The sequence below is a fragment of the Chiloscyllium plagiosum genome, unplaced genomic scaffold, assembly GCF_037043375.1.
Source record: "Chiloscyllium plagiosum isolate Xiang-an unplaced genomic scaffold, Cpla_swu_hap1 HiC_scaffold_3, whole genome shotgun sequence".
NCBI classification, from domain to species: domain Eukaryota; kingdom Metazoa; phylum Chordata; class Chondrichthyes; order Orectolobiformes; family Hemiscylliidae; genus Chiloscyllium; species Chiloscyllium plagiosum.
This window is the reverse complement of record NW_028270141.1, coordinates 109103769-109119327: the sequence shown is the minus strand read 5'-3', so window position 1 is coordinate 109119327 and position 15559 is coordinate 109103769. Positions and strand designations below refer to the sequence as shown.

The 15559-nt window shown below is 40.3% G+C and overlaps 1 protein-coding gene across 1 annotated transcript; it reads right to left on the bottom strand.

Moving 5' to 3' along the window:
* Nucleotides 1-1163: 1163 nt before the first annotated feature.
* LOC122548389 (SH3 domain-binding glutamic acid-rich-like protein 3) lies at nucleotides 1164-12026 on the bottom strand. Its single transcript, XM_043686962.2, has 3 exons — nucleotides 11870-12026; nucleotides 4011-4178; nucleotides 1164-1512 (listed from the first exon to the last, which is right to left on the bottom strand). Exons 1-3 carry the CDS (start codon nucleotides 11912-11914, stop codon nucleotides 1420-1422), a joined length of 306 nt encoding a protein of 101 aa, XP_043542897.1. The 5' UTR covers nucleotides 11915-12026; the 3' UTR covers nucleotides 1164-1419.
* Nucleotides 12027-15559: the final 3533 nt, after the last annotated feature.

Sequence of the window (15559 nt, the reverse complement as noted above, 5' to 3'; positions counted from 1 at the left end):
AAAACCACGTTGTTAATCTTTCATTATGATTTGCCAACAAAACTTTCTCATATTTTTGGGTAAGTAAAGGAAAAGATAATTAGTGATTATCTGGGGAATGTTGCTAAACAAAGAGAGCTTGGCATGCAGGTTCATTGTTCCTTGAAAGTGGACTCTCAGGTAGATAGGATAGTGAAGAAGGCATTTAGTATGTTTTCCTTTATTGGTGAGAGCATTGAACAGAGGAGTTGGACAGTCAAATGTTGCAGCTGTACAGGACTTGGGTTAGGCCACTTTTGGAATATTGTGTGCAATTCTGGTCTCCCTCCTATAGAATGTTGTGAAACTTGAAATGGTTCAGAAAAGATTTACAAGGATGTTACCAGGGTTGGAGGATTTGAGCTAGAGGGAGAGGCTGAATAGGCTGGGGCTATTTTCACCAGCATTGGAAACTTAGAGGTGACCTTATAGAGGGTTATAAAATCATAAGGGGAATGGATAGGGTAAACAGACGAGGGTTTTTCCCTAGTGTGGGGGAGTCCAGAAATAGAGGGCATAGGTTTAAGTTGAGAGAGGAAAAATTTAAAAGGGACCCAAGGAGCGACCTTTTCACACAAAGGGTGGTGAGTGTATGGAATGAGCTGCCAGAGAAAGTGGCAGAGGCTGATACAATTACAACATTTAAAAGGCATCTGGTTGGGTATATGAATAAGAAGAGTTTAGAGTGATATGGGCCAAACCCTGGCAAATGGGACTAGATTAAATTTAGGATATCTGGTCGGCATGGACAAGTTGGACTGAGGGGTCTGTTTCCATGCTGTACATCTTTGTGACTCTATAATTGATGTCACAGTGCAATCCACTGTTTTCACACACCAGTTATGCTTATAGGGGTCAGTTACCTCACTTCTTAGAATAGCTGGCTTGCGACACAGAGTAATACCAACAGTGTGGGTTCAATCCTCCACTGGCCAATATTCCCGTGAAGGATTCTTCTTCTTCTTCTCAACCCTGATCCTCACCGGAGGCATGGTGACCCTCAGATTAAACCATCACCAGTTATCTCCCTCTCCAGGTGAGAAGAGCTGCTCTAAGATCCAACAGGACTATGAGGACTTTATCCTTACTAATCAAATTATTGTAGCAATCAAGTAATATTATAAATCAAATTTAGAAGCATAAAGTGAAACAGAATTTTTTTTAATGTGGGTTTTACACATTTTGTAATACTTACAAAAGATGCCTTGCTGCATTCAATGAGCAATACATTCAGGAAAACGTCAACAAAATTAGCACAAAAGAAGATTACTTTTGGTACTTAAGGAGCTCATGTGGTAGCTCAGGAAAATTTGTATTAGAACAATAGTAACCATGAATAAAAGCATTCCATGTATACGTTGAATGTTTTAATTCTTATATGTGCATCTTGGCTTCAGTGGATTAATCCTTCTGTGACTGATTTTGACAGGTTTCCAGCTTGAGGAATTCTTTTACCTTCTTAGCTTCCACTGCCCCAAAAAAGACTTCATAACCCTGAAAATAATTCAAAAAATGTCAACACATTAATTTTTGCTCCCCATTTTCTTCCTCACTATTTTGCAGAGGAGTGTCACGGTTCATATTCATTCCCCAGTTGACATGATACAAAGAAAATTCAGATGATCTATCTTTTAGTATGTTGCTGTCTGTGGGAGTTCAATGGGTGTAAATTAGTTGCTTCACTTCCTACATCACAGCGATGACTATGTTCAAAAATGAACTTAATTGGCTGTAAAGCATTTTGAGACATTGGCTGGTCATGAAGTGTGTTATTGAAGTATTAGTACCTGGCATTTTCATTCAACATTCACTCCGTGGTACTCCATTGAGGTTCACACACAGTAGAATGAATTCGACTAACTTTCTTCTTTTATTAAATGGAATGTGATGCCAATGCAAAGGTAGCCATTGTCACTGTTGGCATGTCACATCACCATGACAGAGGCATGGATACATTTTATAATTATTGAAGAGGGCAACGCCCTGCCTTGTAATATAGCACTCTGGACACAAGGGTCACAACTTAAACCGGATGTCTAAAGGATGCCTTCCTTCAGGTAACTGTGATAGGTTGCATTTGCAGAAACCAGAAAAAGGTGGTGTGTGTGTGCATATATATATATATATATATATATGTGTATGTGTGTTTGGGGAGGGGGGGGGGGGGGGGAGGAAGGAAATAACAATGAAAGCTTTGTTTCTACCAACATGATTTATGTAACTATGAGGAGGTTTTAGCTGAAAACGTAGAAGTACCCTCACTATACATAATTCTCTGATGCTCTTCCCTACACTGTGATCAAAAATTAAAACAGGGACTTGATGCTGCTTCTTGCATTTTATTGTTGGCTTTGTAAGAGATAGTTGGAGGGTTCACCATCCATCACCAGAAGATCAATGGCATCAAAGAGGTCCTGGGGATGAAAAATGATCCCAGCAACAACTGGCTGGGGAGAGTCATGTAATTGTGCAACTGGCTACCTCTGATCATTTTCTGGGACTAGTCAGGAGCAATCAGGCTTTCAGGATGGAAAGTACTCATCCAAATGTATAGTTTGTTTTGATCTAGTCAACAAATTAATAACTTACTCAAAACATTGTACCACTCAATGGGGTTAGTTAATTTGTTGCTGCAATTGCAGATTTTAAATGGGTACAAATGGGTAGCACGGTAGCTCAGTGGTTTGCACTGCTGCCTCACAGCATCAGGAAGCCGGATTTGATTCCAGCTTTGAGGGGGCTGTGGGGAGTTTGCACGTTTGCCCCATTTCTTCACGGGTTTCTGCCAGGTGGTCTAGTTTCCTCCCACAGTCCAAGATTAGGTGAACTGGCCATGCTCAATTGCCCGATAGTGTCTAGGGATATGCAGGTTAGGTTAATTAGCCATGGTAAATGTGGGGTTTGGGAATAGGATAGGGGCCTGGGTTTGGGTGGGTTGTTCTTTAGAGGGTACAGATTCAACCAGCCAAATGACCTCTTTGTGCATTGTAGGGATTCTATGATATCTATGAAGTGAATACAGGAAAACTAAAAAAATGTCAGACCAATGAATATAGGTTTAAACAGTTGAGAAAAGAAAATAACATTTCATTTTAAACAAAAGTTGCTTTATTACATTACGACTAGAGAATAAATCCTTAAACAATGTTTCACTACTTCTAACCAAGTAAATGCTTCAACAATATCTCGCATTAGAATACTTAAATGTGTTTTCAACTAGTACTGTCATCTGAATTAGCAATTTCTGTCAATTGCATCCTCTGCTATCAGGCAGTAAAGACCTTTGATATGTTCTCCCTTTTATACCCTTATCAGAGGATGAAGTTTATTACTTATATTGACAGGCCATAGCATTCTATGAAACTGTTTTTTAAAACATTATCCTCAATTATATTCTTCATTCATTATTTAAATCATGATTTGAATTCATCCAGAAAGCTATCCATCTTTCTTTTGCTTTTCTGTGAGATGAAGCCCCTCATAAACATTTTATTTCTGAAAGATTAAAAGGATGTTGTTGGAATTGTGCTGCATTTTATTGAGGTCAAAGGCCAAGTCTTCATAAACAAAACCACTGGTCTCTCTTGATGGTCTATGTTATCTATGCTTTTCTCTCAATAACATTATAGTTATTGCTCAGACAGGCAAAGATTTAATTTTAGAAGATTGACAAACAACTATTTCACCATATTAATAAAATTGCTACCTTACTATACAGGCTGGTTGAATGGCAAGCTTAAAAGCTATGTCAAAAGGTCTGTTGGGTCCTATAAAGGGAAGAAGGATAGCTTCATATTGAACAAAGAGAAAAACTTGCTTCTGAATACTACAGGTCCAGCATAAGTGGCAGACAGCTTTGTGGCAAATTGTTTTTTCAATGTGAACATACTTCATTGCCTATGTTATTAAGCTACTAAAAAGCATAGTGTAAACCAGGATAATTTGTTTTATTAGCTCTGATTATAAGAAACCAAAGCATAGTTCCAACTTACCCCACAATAATGGTCTCCATTAAATATTTGGGGGGCCACAGCTTTTGGATCTCTTATCTTTTCTCTCATTTCATCCAGCAAACCTTGACCAGTTGATAGATCAAGCAACTGGTACTGTATGTTCAAGCAATCCAAGGTGTTAAAAATATTTTGCTGTTGACTCTGTAACTGTAATGAAATAAAAAAAGAATTGTAGAGTCAGAGATGTACAGCATGGAAACAGACCCTTCACTCCAACTCATCCATGCCAAATCAGATATCCTAAATTAATCTAGTCCCATTTTCCAGCACTTGGCCCATATCCTTCTAAACCCTTCCTCTTCATAAAGCTATCCAGATGCCTTGTAAATGCTGAAAATATACCAGCCTCCTCCACCTACCATAGCAAGGCTCATTTGACACAGTCACCACCATTTTAGATGTAAGATTATAGTATTTAGTAATAGAGTTAAGATTGTGTTATTTGGCAAAAATGTGTTGAGACTCAACTATTCATTGTGTTTATCAAAAATTTGAATGTTGAGAAAGCCACACAAACACAGCATAATTGTGAACACTGTAGATGAAAGCATAAAATTAGAGGTTAATAATTTAAGTAAGTGGGCAAACACTGACAAATCCATTTCAATGCAGGCAAATGTAGGTCATCCACTTTAAAGCTAAAACTAAAACAATTAAGTAAGCACAATAATGTCTCTACTTTGCCAGCATGTCCACAAGAATTCTTGGATGCAAGTTTGCTCGCTGAGCTGGAAAGTTTGTTTTCAGACATTTCATCCCCATACTAGGTAACATCTTCAGTGAGCCTCTGGTGAAGCACTGGTATTATGTCCCGCTTTCTATTTATGTGTTTAAGTTTCTTTGGGTTGGTGATGTCATTTGTGGTTCTTTTTCTCACAGGATGGTAGATGGGTCTTTGTTAATAGTGTTCCTGTTGATATGCCATGCTTCTAAGAATTCTCCTTCGTGTCTGTGTTTGGCTTGTCCAAGGATGGATGTGTTGGCTCAGTCAAACTTGTGTCCTTTCTCATCTGTATGTAAGGATACTAGTGATAATGGGTCATGTCTTTTTGTGGATAGTTGATGTTCATGTATCCTAGTGCAATTTTTCTGCCTGTTTACCTGATGTAGTGTTTAGTACAGTCCTTGCAAAGTATTTTGTAAATGATGTTTGTTTTGCTTGTTGTCGGTATACAGCCTTTTAAATTTATTAGTTGCTGTTTAGGTGTGTTTGTGGGCTATGATGCCAAGAGGTCTGAGTAGTCTGACAGTCATTTCAAAGGTGTCCTTTACATAGGGGAGAGTGGCCAGAGTTTCTGGATGCATTTTAGAACATAGAACATAGAAGAATACAGTGCAGTACAGGCCCTTCGGCCCTCGATGTTGCACCGATCCAAGCCCACCTAACCTACACTAGCCCACTAGCCTCCATATGCCTATCCAATGCCCGTTAAATGCCCATAATGAGGGAGAGTCCACCACTGCTACTGGCAGGGCATTCCATGAACTCATTTTGTCTGCTTGTTTGAGTTTGCTGCTGAGGAATCAAGGGACTATGTTCACTGGGTACCCATTCTTTTTGAATACACTATATAGATGACTTTCTTCTGCTTTTTGTAGTTCCTCTTTGCTGCAGGGTGTGGTGGCTCATTGAAATAATGTCCTAATGCAGTTTCATTTGTGGGTTTTGGGATGATTGCTTCTGTAGTTAAGTATTTGGTCAGTATGTATTGTTTTCCTGTAGATGCTGGTTTGAACTTGCCCATTGGCTGTTCGCTCTCCTGTGACATCTAGGACTGACAGTTTGTTGTTGTTTTCCTCCTCTTTGTGAATGTTATGGCAGTAAGGATGTTATTAATGGTCTTAAAGGTTTCCTCTAATTTGATTTGTTTAGTGATGACAAAGGTGTCAACTATATAGTGGACCCAAAGTTTGGGTTAGAAGGTTGGGAGAGCTGTTTGTTCAAGTCTCTGCATTACTACCTCTGCTAAGAACCCTGATATCGGAGATCCCATGGATGTTCCATTGATTTGTTTAAAGGTCTCGTTATTTAAAGTGAAGTGGGTGGTAAGACATGGGTCCACAAACTTGATGATGTTGTCTTTTCTGATGAAGTTAGCAGTGTCTGGTGTATGTGTCTTTGGTTCTTCTAATAATGTAGTCAGTGTTTCCTTGGCCAGGTTGATGTTGATGGATGTGAACAGGGCTGTTACATCAAAGGAGACCATTATTTCATCCTCTTCTATTTTGGTGTCTTTGGTATTCAGAAAATCATGGGTGGATTGAATGGAATGGCATGAGTCTTCTACTAAGTGTTTTAGTTTTTGGTGGTGTTCCTTGGCCAATCTGTGCATTTGTGTTCCAGATAGTGAGATCATGGGTCTGGGGGAGGGGGGGTTCCTGATTTGTGAACTTTGGGTAATCCGTAAAGCATGGTGTGTTGGATCCGTCTGGTTTCATTTTTTGGAAGTTTGTCTTGTTTAATTCTCCAGATTTCTGAAGTCTTTTGAGTAAGGCTGTGACTCAGTTCTCTAGTTGTGGGGTCAGGTCTATCACCACCTGTTGGTAAGTGTCAGTATGCGCAAGCAGTGCATTTGCTTTCTTAACGTAGTCTGTTCAGTTTAAAATGACTTATGCCTTTTTGTCTGCAGGTGGGATTACAATGATCTTGGTTTTTTTTTTAAGTCTTCTTTGTGCTTTCCTTTTTTGTCTATTGAGCATGTTTCCTTCCTTTTTCTTGCTTAATGTTGGTGTGACTGTCTGTCTGATGGTTTACTGGGTTCCTTCTGTGAGTTCGTTGTCTTTCAGTGTTGTTTCTAATATTGCTAAGAAATCATTTTTGTCTGCTTACCAGAAAGTGTGATTTAATCCTCATACTAAGATAGATTTTTCAGGGTCGGTCAGAGAAAATTTTTTTATCCAGGGTTCTGTGTTGTCTGTGTTGTTCATTTGTATGCTTTTGTCTATTTTTTTCTGCAGGCCTAGTTTTTTTCATTTTCTATGTTTGTCACTGTATAATTTCTATGGCTCATTGTAATCTGTCAATTCATGGTCTGTTGGTAAACAGACCTGTACCTGTCAGTAAAACGTTTTGGTGCAAAATTTGGGATTCTTTGGGTTGGTGATGTCAGTTCCGGTTCTTCTTCCTCAGAGTCCAAATTTGATGTGTTTGTTGGTAGAGTTCTGGTTGTAATGCGGTGCTTTTCAGAATTCTCGATGGATGTAATTCACTAAAACTGGCCCAAAGATGGGAAAACAACGCCATCTGACAGGGAGCCCCGCGAACAGCTATACTTCCTGTACAAATGCCTAAGGAAACAGGTACTACCAAAATGTCTTATATACAAACCTCTCCTTAACACCCCACTACTGGGTATATATTTGGACAGCAGCTGAATCCCAAGACATGACAAATATAGCATCTCCCACACACCCTCCACCTCTAACCAAATAAAAAGGACTCTCGTGTGTTGCTAAGGTAAGGCATTTCAATTGGTATTTCTTGTGTATCAGGCAGTCACACCCAATAGATTAAGTAATTCAAATTCAGTTAGTGATCAGGGACAATAGGGTGTGACTGTAAGTGAGGCAGGTTAGGGGATTCTGAGTTCAGGAGTGCAGGAGTCTCAGCTTGTCCAACAGGTATGAGATTCTTGCTCCCTGTATGGATGAGGAAACGGGCAGTGGACAGGATGAGCCAGCTGGCCATGGCACCATGCTGCAGAAGTTCGTTCAAGAGAGGGGAGCAAAAAGACAAGTAGTTGTTACAGGGGATTCTGTAATTAGGGGGACAGATAGTATCCTTTGCGAGCCGGATCGGGAGTCCCACATGGTGTGTTGCCCGCCCAGTGCCAGGGTGCAGGACATCTCCGACCGGCTTGAAAGGATATTGAAGCGGGAGGGAGAAGATCCAGTTGTTGTGGTCCATTTTGGCACAAACAACATAGGCAAAGCGAAGAAGAAGGACCTGTTTGGGGAGTATCAAGCACTAGGAAGAAACAGGTCCATGAGGGTCATAATCTCTGGATTACTGCCCAAGCCACGTGCTAATTGGCATAGGGATAAGAAAATTAGGGAAGTAAACACGTGGCTAAGAAACTGGTGCAGGAAAGAAGGATTAATTTCATGGGACATTGGCAACAGTTTTGGAACCGGGGTGATCTGTACCGATGGGACGGTCTCCACCTGAACTGATCTGGAACCAGTGTTCTGGCAAAAAGGATAAATAGGGTGGTCACTAGGGGGAGAAGGGAAAGGGAAAGCAACAGGGAGTATGGAGTTAAATAGAAAGATAAGCAGCAGGTTAGCACGTGTTTAAGTTCAAGGCAGACTAGGAATGAAGCAAAAAGGAAGAATAATGTAGGACATATTACAAGAAATGTTGGAAATCATGAGGATAAGAAAATTAGCATTAAGGCACTTTACCCGAATGCTCGTAATATTTGTAACAAAGTAGATGAATTAACAGTACAAATCATGGTAGGCATCACAGAGACGTGGTTGCAGGGGGTTCAGGACTGGCAGTTAAACATCCAAGGATTTACAACTTATCAAAAAGACAGGGAGGTGGGAAAAGGGAGGGGGGTTGCCTTGTTAGTTAAGAATGAAATTAAATCTATGGCACTGAATGACATAGGGTCAGATGATGTGGAGTCTGTGTGGGTGGAGTTGAGGAACCAGCAGTGGTCAGGAGCAGGGGCGTAAGCTGTTCCAGGAAATAGATGGGGCATGTCAGAAAGACAAGATCACGGTGATCATTGGGGACTTCAATATGCAAATGGATTGGGTGAATAATGTTGCAGGTGGATCCAAAGAAAGGAAATTCATGGAACGCTTACAGGATGGCCTTTTGGAACAGCTTGTGATGGAGCCCACAAGGGAGCAGGCTATTCTGGACTTAGTGCTATGTAATGAGCCAGACTTTATAAAAGATCTTAAAGTAAGGGAACACTTACGAGGCAGCAATCATAATATGGTAGAGTTCAGTCTGAAGTTTAAAAGAGAGAAGGCAAAATCGGATGTAATGGTGTTACAGTTAAATAAAGGTAATTACAGGGGCATGAGAGAGGAACTAACGAAAAATCGACTGGAAGCAGAGCCTAGTGGGGAAGACAGTCAAGCAACAATGGCAGGAGTTTCTGGGTATAATTGAGGACACAGTACAGACATTCATCCCAAAGAGAAGAAGGATTATCCGGGGAGGGGTTAGACAGCCATGGCTGACAAAGGAAAAGTCAGGAAATGTATCAAAGAAAAATAAAGTGCCTATAAATTGGCTAAGAGCACTGGGAAATCAGAAGATTGGGAAGACTACAAAACAAACAAACAGAGGATAACAGAGAGAAATGAGAGAGGGAATATGAAGGTAAGCCAACCAGTAATACTAGAAAATGATAGTAAAAGTTTCTTTCAATACATAGGGAACAAATGAGAGGCAAAAGTAGAAATTGGGCTAGTGCTGGAGATAAGGAATTAGCTGAAGGACTTAATAAGTACTGTGTCAGTCTTCACAGTGGAAGATATGAATAATATCCCAACAATTAAGGAGAGTCAGAGTTAAGTATGGTAGCCATTATAAAAGAGAAAGTGCTAGAAAAGCCAAAAGGTCTAAAAATTGATAAATCTCCTGGCCCCAGTGGGCTACATCATAGAGTTCTGAGGGAAGTGGCTGAGGAAATAGTGGAGGCGTTGGTTGTGACCTTTCAAAAAAAAAAAATCACTGGAGTCAGGGAAAGTACCAGATGATTAGAAAATCGCTATTGTAACCCCCTTGTTCAAGAAAGGATCAAGACAAAAGATGGAATATTATAGGCCGATTAGCCTAACCTCGGTTGTAGGTAACATTCTAGAATCCATCGTTAAGGATCAGATTTCCAAATTCTTGGAAGTGCAGGGTCGGATTAAAACCAGTCAGCATGGATTTAGTAAAAGAAGGTCGTGCTTGACAAACCTGTTAGAATTCTTTGAAGAGGTAACAAGAAGGTTAGACCAGGGAAACCCAGTGAATGTTATCTATCTAGATTTCTGAAAGGCCGTTGATAAGGTGCCTCATGGGAGGCTGCTGAGTAAGGTGAGGGCCCATGGTGTTCGAGATGAGCTACTAGCATGGATTGAGGATTGGCTGTCTGACAGAAGTCAGAGAGTTGGGATAAAAGGTTCTTTTTCGTAATGGCAACTGGAGACAAGGGGTGTCTCGCAGGGTTCAGTGTTGGGGCCACAGCTGTTCACTTTATATATTAATGATCTGGATGAAGGGACTGGAGGCATTCTGGTGAAGGTTGCCAATGATACAAAGTTAAGTGGACAGGGAGGTAGTAATGAGGAGGCGGGGAGGCTGCAGGAAGATTTAGACAGTTTGGGAGAGTGGTCCAGGAAACGGTTCATGAAATTCAACATGAGCAAATGCGAGGTCTTACACTTTGGAGAAAAGAATATAGGCATGGATTATTTTCTAAACGGGCAGAAAATTCATAAAGCCAAAGTACAAAGTACAAAGGGATCTGGGAATGCTAGTCCAGGATTCCCTGAAGGTTGACTTGCAGATTGAATTTGTGATTAAGAAAGCAAATGAAGTGTCATTCATCTCAAGAGGGTTAGAATATAAAAGCAATGATGTGCTTCTGAGACTTTATAAATCTCTAGTTAGGCCCAATTTACTGTGTCCAATTTTGGGCCCCACACCTCAGGAAAGACATACTGGCACTGGAGCATGTCCAGCAGTGATTCACACAGGCCTAACATACCATGAACAGCTGAGGATCCTGGGATTGTATTCATTAGAGTTTAGAACATTGAAGGGAGATCTAATTGAAACTTAGAAGATAATGCATGGCTTAGAAAGGGTGCCTCCTGCATTGCCAAAACAAACCTCAGCTTCTATTGGAGGAACAACACCTTATCTTCCACCTGGGCACCCTGCAGCCCAGAGGACTCAACATCGAGTTCTCCAACTTCAAATAACCTCTTTCGCCATTCCCCACCTCCCTCCCAGCCCCTCCCCTTCCCTTCTACTGCTCCCTGCCACCAACCGGATTCATTTGACCAACCAGGTCGTAACCTCTACCTGTCTACCTATCCTCACTTCACCACCTCCCCTCCTAAACCCACATCCAGTCCTGAAGGGTTACACCCAAAAGTTCGACTTCTCCACCTCCCGATGCTGCCTGCCTTACTGTGTTGTTCCAGCCTCCTGTCTGTCTATTTTGGATTTCAACATCTGCAGTTTTATTGTCTTGAACACACCAGGTGACCAGCCTCACCTCATTTTTTGAATTCAGTTCCAACTCCCACAACTGGAGCCCAATGAGTTCTTTTGGAAAACCCACAATAGCTCCTTTCGCCATATACCACAATTTCACACATGCTCATACACATATCTCGCAACAAATCTCCCCAGACAGGTAAGGTGTGCACCCAATCGTTTTAGATAAGTATTCTGACCTCAGATTTTGTTCACTCACATTCCGTAAATTACGTATTGAGATTAGCTCAGGACATAATTTCAATCAGCATCTGATTTGACTGCTCACTCTTAAACTTTCTGAATGCAAATAATTTTCAATGCCTTGCTTGACAACTATGTTTAGAATTCCAATAACTTTCGTCACAATAAAAAAAAACTTATTTCCGTAATTTTGAATTTCGCAAGACATTTTCTTCCCTTTTCCTCACTTTCAGAACCGGATTTAATCTGCCCTTTGTTAACTATGTTGACTTTCCCCAACATTGAGGGAAACATTCAGTTAAACACTGGGCGAACGCACCCACACGGTCTGAACAGGTACAACCATGAAACGAGTACAAGGCTGACATTCCACTAAACAGAAAAAAAAATTGTTAGCATATAACTCAATTTTTACCTCCGGTGTTGCAGTGATGCTAGCGTAGTAAATGGTGATGACCATGATGAAGTTAGTTCAACTTAATCAAGCTTGAGCAAACTGCAGAAAATTTGCTCCACTTCAACGCCAAGTCACTTTGTCGCAACTAAACTGCAGCTTTGCCGTTCTTCCGGCTTTTCTCAGAGTTAAAATACAACGTAAGCAAATCATTTGCAATGTAGAACGTGGAGGGGTGGGGTATAGAAGAACATTCCTGAGGCAACAATATATTTTTCTTAACCAAGTCCTTGCAGAAGTGTTCGGGATACATGGGCGTAGATTTTAAAACAAAAAAAATTAAGCTAAAGTCAGCTTTTAAAACCAGCAACAATGTAAATATTTAAAGCTTCAAATTACTGGATTTTAACAGGTTAGTGGGGCTATTGCTTTCAGCAATAAATGATCCCAATAATAAAAATAATGCATCAGAATCCCAGTAATGACCACATCATAAACCTTACATTGTCCCAGTCTCAGATCACTGAGGGATAGAGTGGCCTTGATCTACATAATACCCGTCCGCTTGTCTTTAATAAGAAGGAGGCTGGAAGAACGCAGCAAGCCAGGCAGCATCAGGAAATGGTGAAGTCGAAGTTTTGGCTGTAACCTTTCTTCAGGACTTCCATGTCTACCTTAGATTCCAGCATCTGCAGATTTTTTTGTCTTTCATCAGCAACAGCTTCAGAGTGAAGGGGCTTGACCCTCTTGAACTCAGATGGGAGTGGGGAATCCCTTCAGCCAGAGGGTGGTTAATCTGTGGCTCTCATTGCCACAGAAGGCTGTGGAGGCCAAGTCATTGAGTGTGTTTAAGACATAGGTAGCTAGGTGCTTGATTGGTGAAGAGATCAAGTATCATGTGGAGAAGGCAGGAGAAAAATATCAGCTATGATCAAATTGTGTAGTTGTGCTCCTGTGTCTTATGGTATCATGTATTTAAACTTTGTGGATATGAATTTGAAGGATTGTGGATGGTTTTATTTTAAAGAGATCCATGAAGGGATAGTGGAATTTTGTTTAACAAGGTATTTCTTGAATTGTGTGTATTTAAACAAAAATTGCTTTGGCAGTTGTAGACTTTTCCTCAAACCTTTCCTATTCAAATGTTGTAATTTTAAACATTTGTAATTGTACCCACATCCACACTTCCTCAGTAAGTTCATTCCACATGCAAACCATCCTCTGTGTAACAAGTTAGCTCCTCATGTCTTTTTTGAAATTGTTCTTCTCTCACTTTAAAAATGTACACCCTTGTCTTGAAATTCCCCCATTCTAGGGAAAAGACAGTTATTGTTGTTTTCATGCTATATGACTCTGACACTGATTCTGAAATGAAGCATTTATTGTTGATTTGGAAAAATAAACAAGACTATGTTATTAGAATTTGTGGACAAATTGAAGTGGAAGTTAAAAGTGGGAGGCTAGGAAAGCAGATATAATTGGGGTAACAAAGGATATTCTAATATTATATTCTATTAACACAATATTCAAGATTGAAGTAAACGCAAAGCAAACTAGATGGTAATTCAGTTAAAAAGGTTCAATTTTTAATTTAAAATAATTGAACTTTAGAGACAAGTAAATGAAAAAGAATGAGGATCTCATAGAGAAAGAGAAAAATAAAATAAGGAAAAATTAAGAATATTTAAATGACTGGCAGTAGAATTGCTTATGGACAGCAACATAGAGACGGAAGAGAGGCAGAAGGGAGAAAGAAAGGAAATATTAGTTTAAAAGGCTGGAATTAAACTAGGAGGCCTCTGACCATACAGAACAATCTGACAGGGAAAGATCTGACTCAAATCTAAGACCTCGTGAAGAGCTGCTTAAATTTGTGCAGGCCGTCCCAAAATTTGATGAAAGGGATGGCAAACCATCCTTTGAAAAAATGAAAAGATAGCTCTGGATAGGAGAATGCTGGACACTCCTCATGCAAAGCAGGTTGATGTCTCACTTTCAGAGAATGCTTCTATAGATTACATGATGGGTTTACATGCAAGAAATTACAGAATATTCAGATACAGCCTGAGCAGATTTGTATAGAACTTGAGAAGGTAAAGCAAAATAACTTCACCAGTTGAATGTGGGTATTAAAGATAGAAACAACCTATCGGGCACTTGGCGAAATAACTGTTGTGGAAGAATTTTAAAATTTACTTCCTCTAATTTTGAACTAAGAACTAATTTTGAAAACCAGAAGATTGCAACAGCAAGACAACCTGCTGAGAATGAGTCATACAGAGTCAGATAGAGTCATAATCCAAACTAAACCAGTCCCACCTGTCTGTGCTTGTCTTTTAAACTGTACCCACTGTAACTGTACCCACACCCAGCATTGCCTCTGGAAGTTCATTTCACACATGAACCATTGTCTGTGTAAAAACGTTGCCCCTTGTGTCCTTTTTAAACCTTTCTCCTCTCATTTTAAATATATGCATCCTAATCTTGAAATTCCCCCACCATAGGGAAAATAAACACCTGCCATTCACTTTATCTATACCCCTCATGATTTAAAAACATCTATAAGGTTACCCCTCAACCTTCTACCCTCCAGTGAAAAAGGTCCCAGCCTATCCAGCCTCTCCCTGTAACTCAAACCTTCCATTCTCAACAACACTCTGGTAAATCTTTCTTGGACTCTTTCCAGCTTGATAATATCCTTCCTATAACAGGATGATCAAAACTGGACACAGTACTCCAGAAGAGGCCTTACCAATGTCCTATACAACCTCAATATGACTTCCCAACTCCCATACTCAAAGGTCTGAGCAATGAAGGTAAGTGTGTTAAATACTTTCTTAAACACCTTATTTACATGTGACCAAAACATCAAAGAATTGTGAACCTGAACCCCTAGGTCTCTCTGTTCTACAACATTACCCAAGGCTCGACATTTAATTGGATAGGTCTTGCCTTTGTTTGTTTTACTGTACATTTAAATTCAACTCCAACTCTCAGACCTTTGACTTAATTAATCAATTGTAATCTTAGATAACCTGCTTCACTGTCTACTGCACCACCAAATTTGGTGTCATCCACAAACTCACTAACTATGCCTTCTATATTTTCATTTAAATCATTTCTGTAAATGATATACAAAACTGATCCAGAATCGATCCCTGTGGAATACCGCTAGTGACAGGCTTCCGGTGTGTAAAAAAAACCCTCCACACCACTCTCTGTCTCCTGCTGAGGAGCCAATTTTGTATTCAATTGGCAAGCTCACCCTGAATTCAAAGTTTGTGCGAAGATTTGTAGCTAACAATCTGCATACATGGACATCAACTAGCCACGAAACGACACGACCAGCTATCCTTAGTCGCCACACACGCAGACAACAAGCAACATGAATTCGACTGGGACAACACTACTATCATAGGGCAAGCCAGACAGAGAACAGCCAGGGAATTCCTAGAGGCATGGCATTCATCCACAAACTCCATCAACAAACACATCGACCTGGACCCAATATACCAACCACTACAGCGGACAGTTGAAACTGACAACAGGAAGCGGCAGGGACAGGCCACTATAAATACCGGAGGAAACATCAAAAAAGCGCTTCGCAGGAGGCTCCCAAGCACTGATGATATCGCCTAGCCAGGGGATGAAACGTTTGCAACAAAAACTTCCAGCTCGGCGAACAGAATCACCCTGAATTCCCTGTGATCT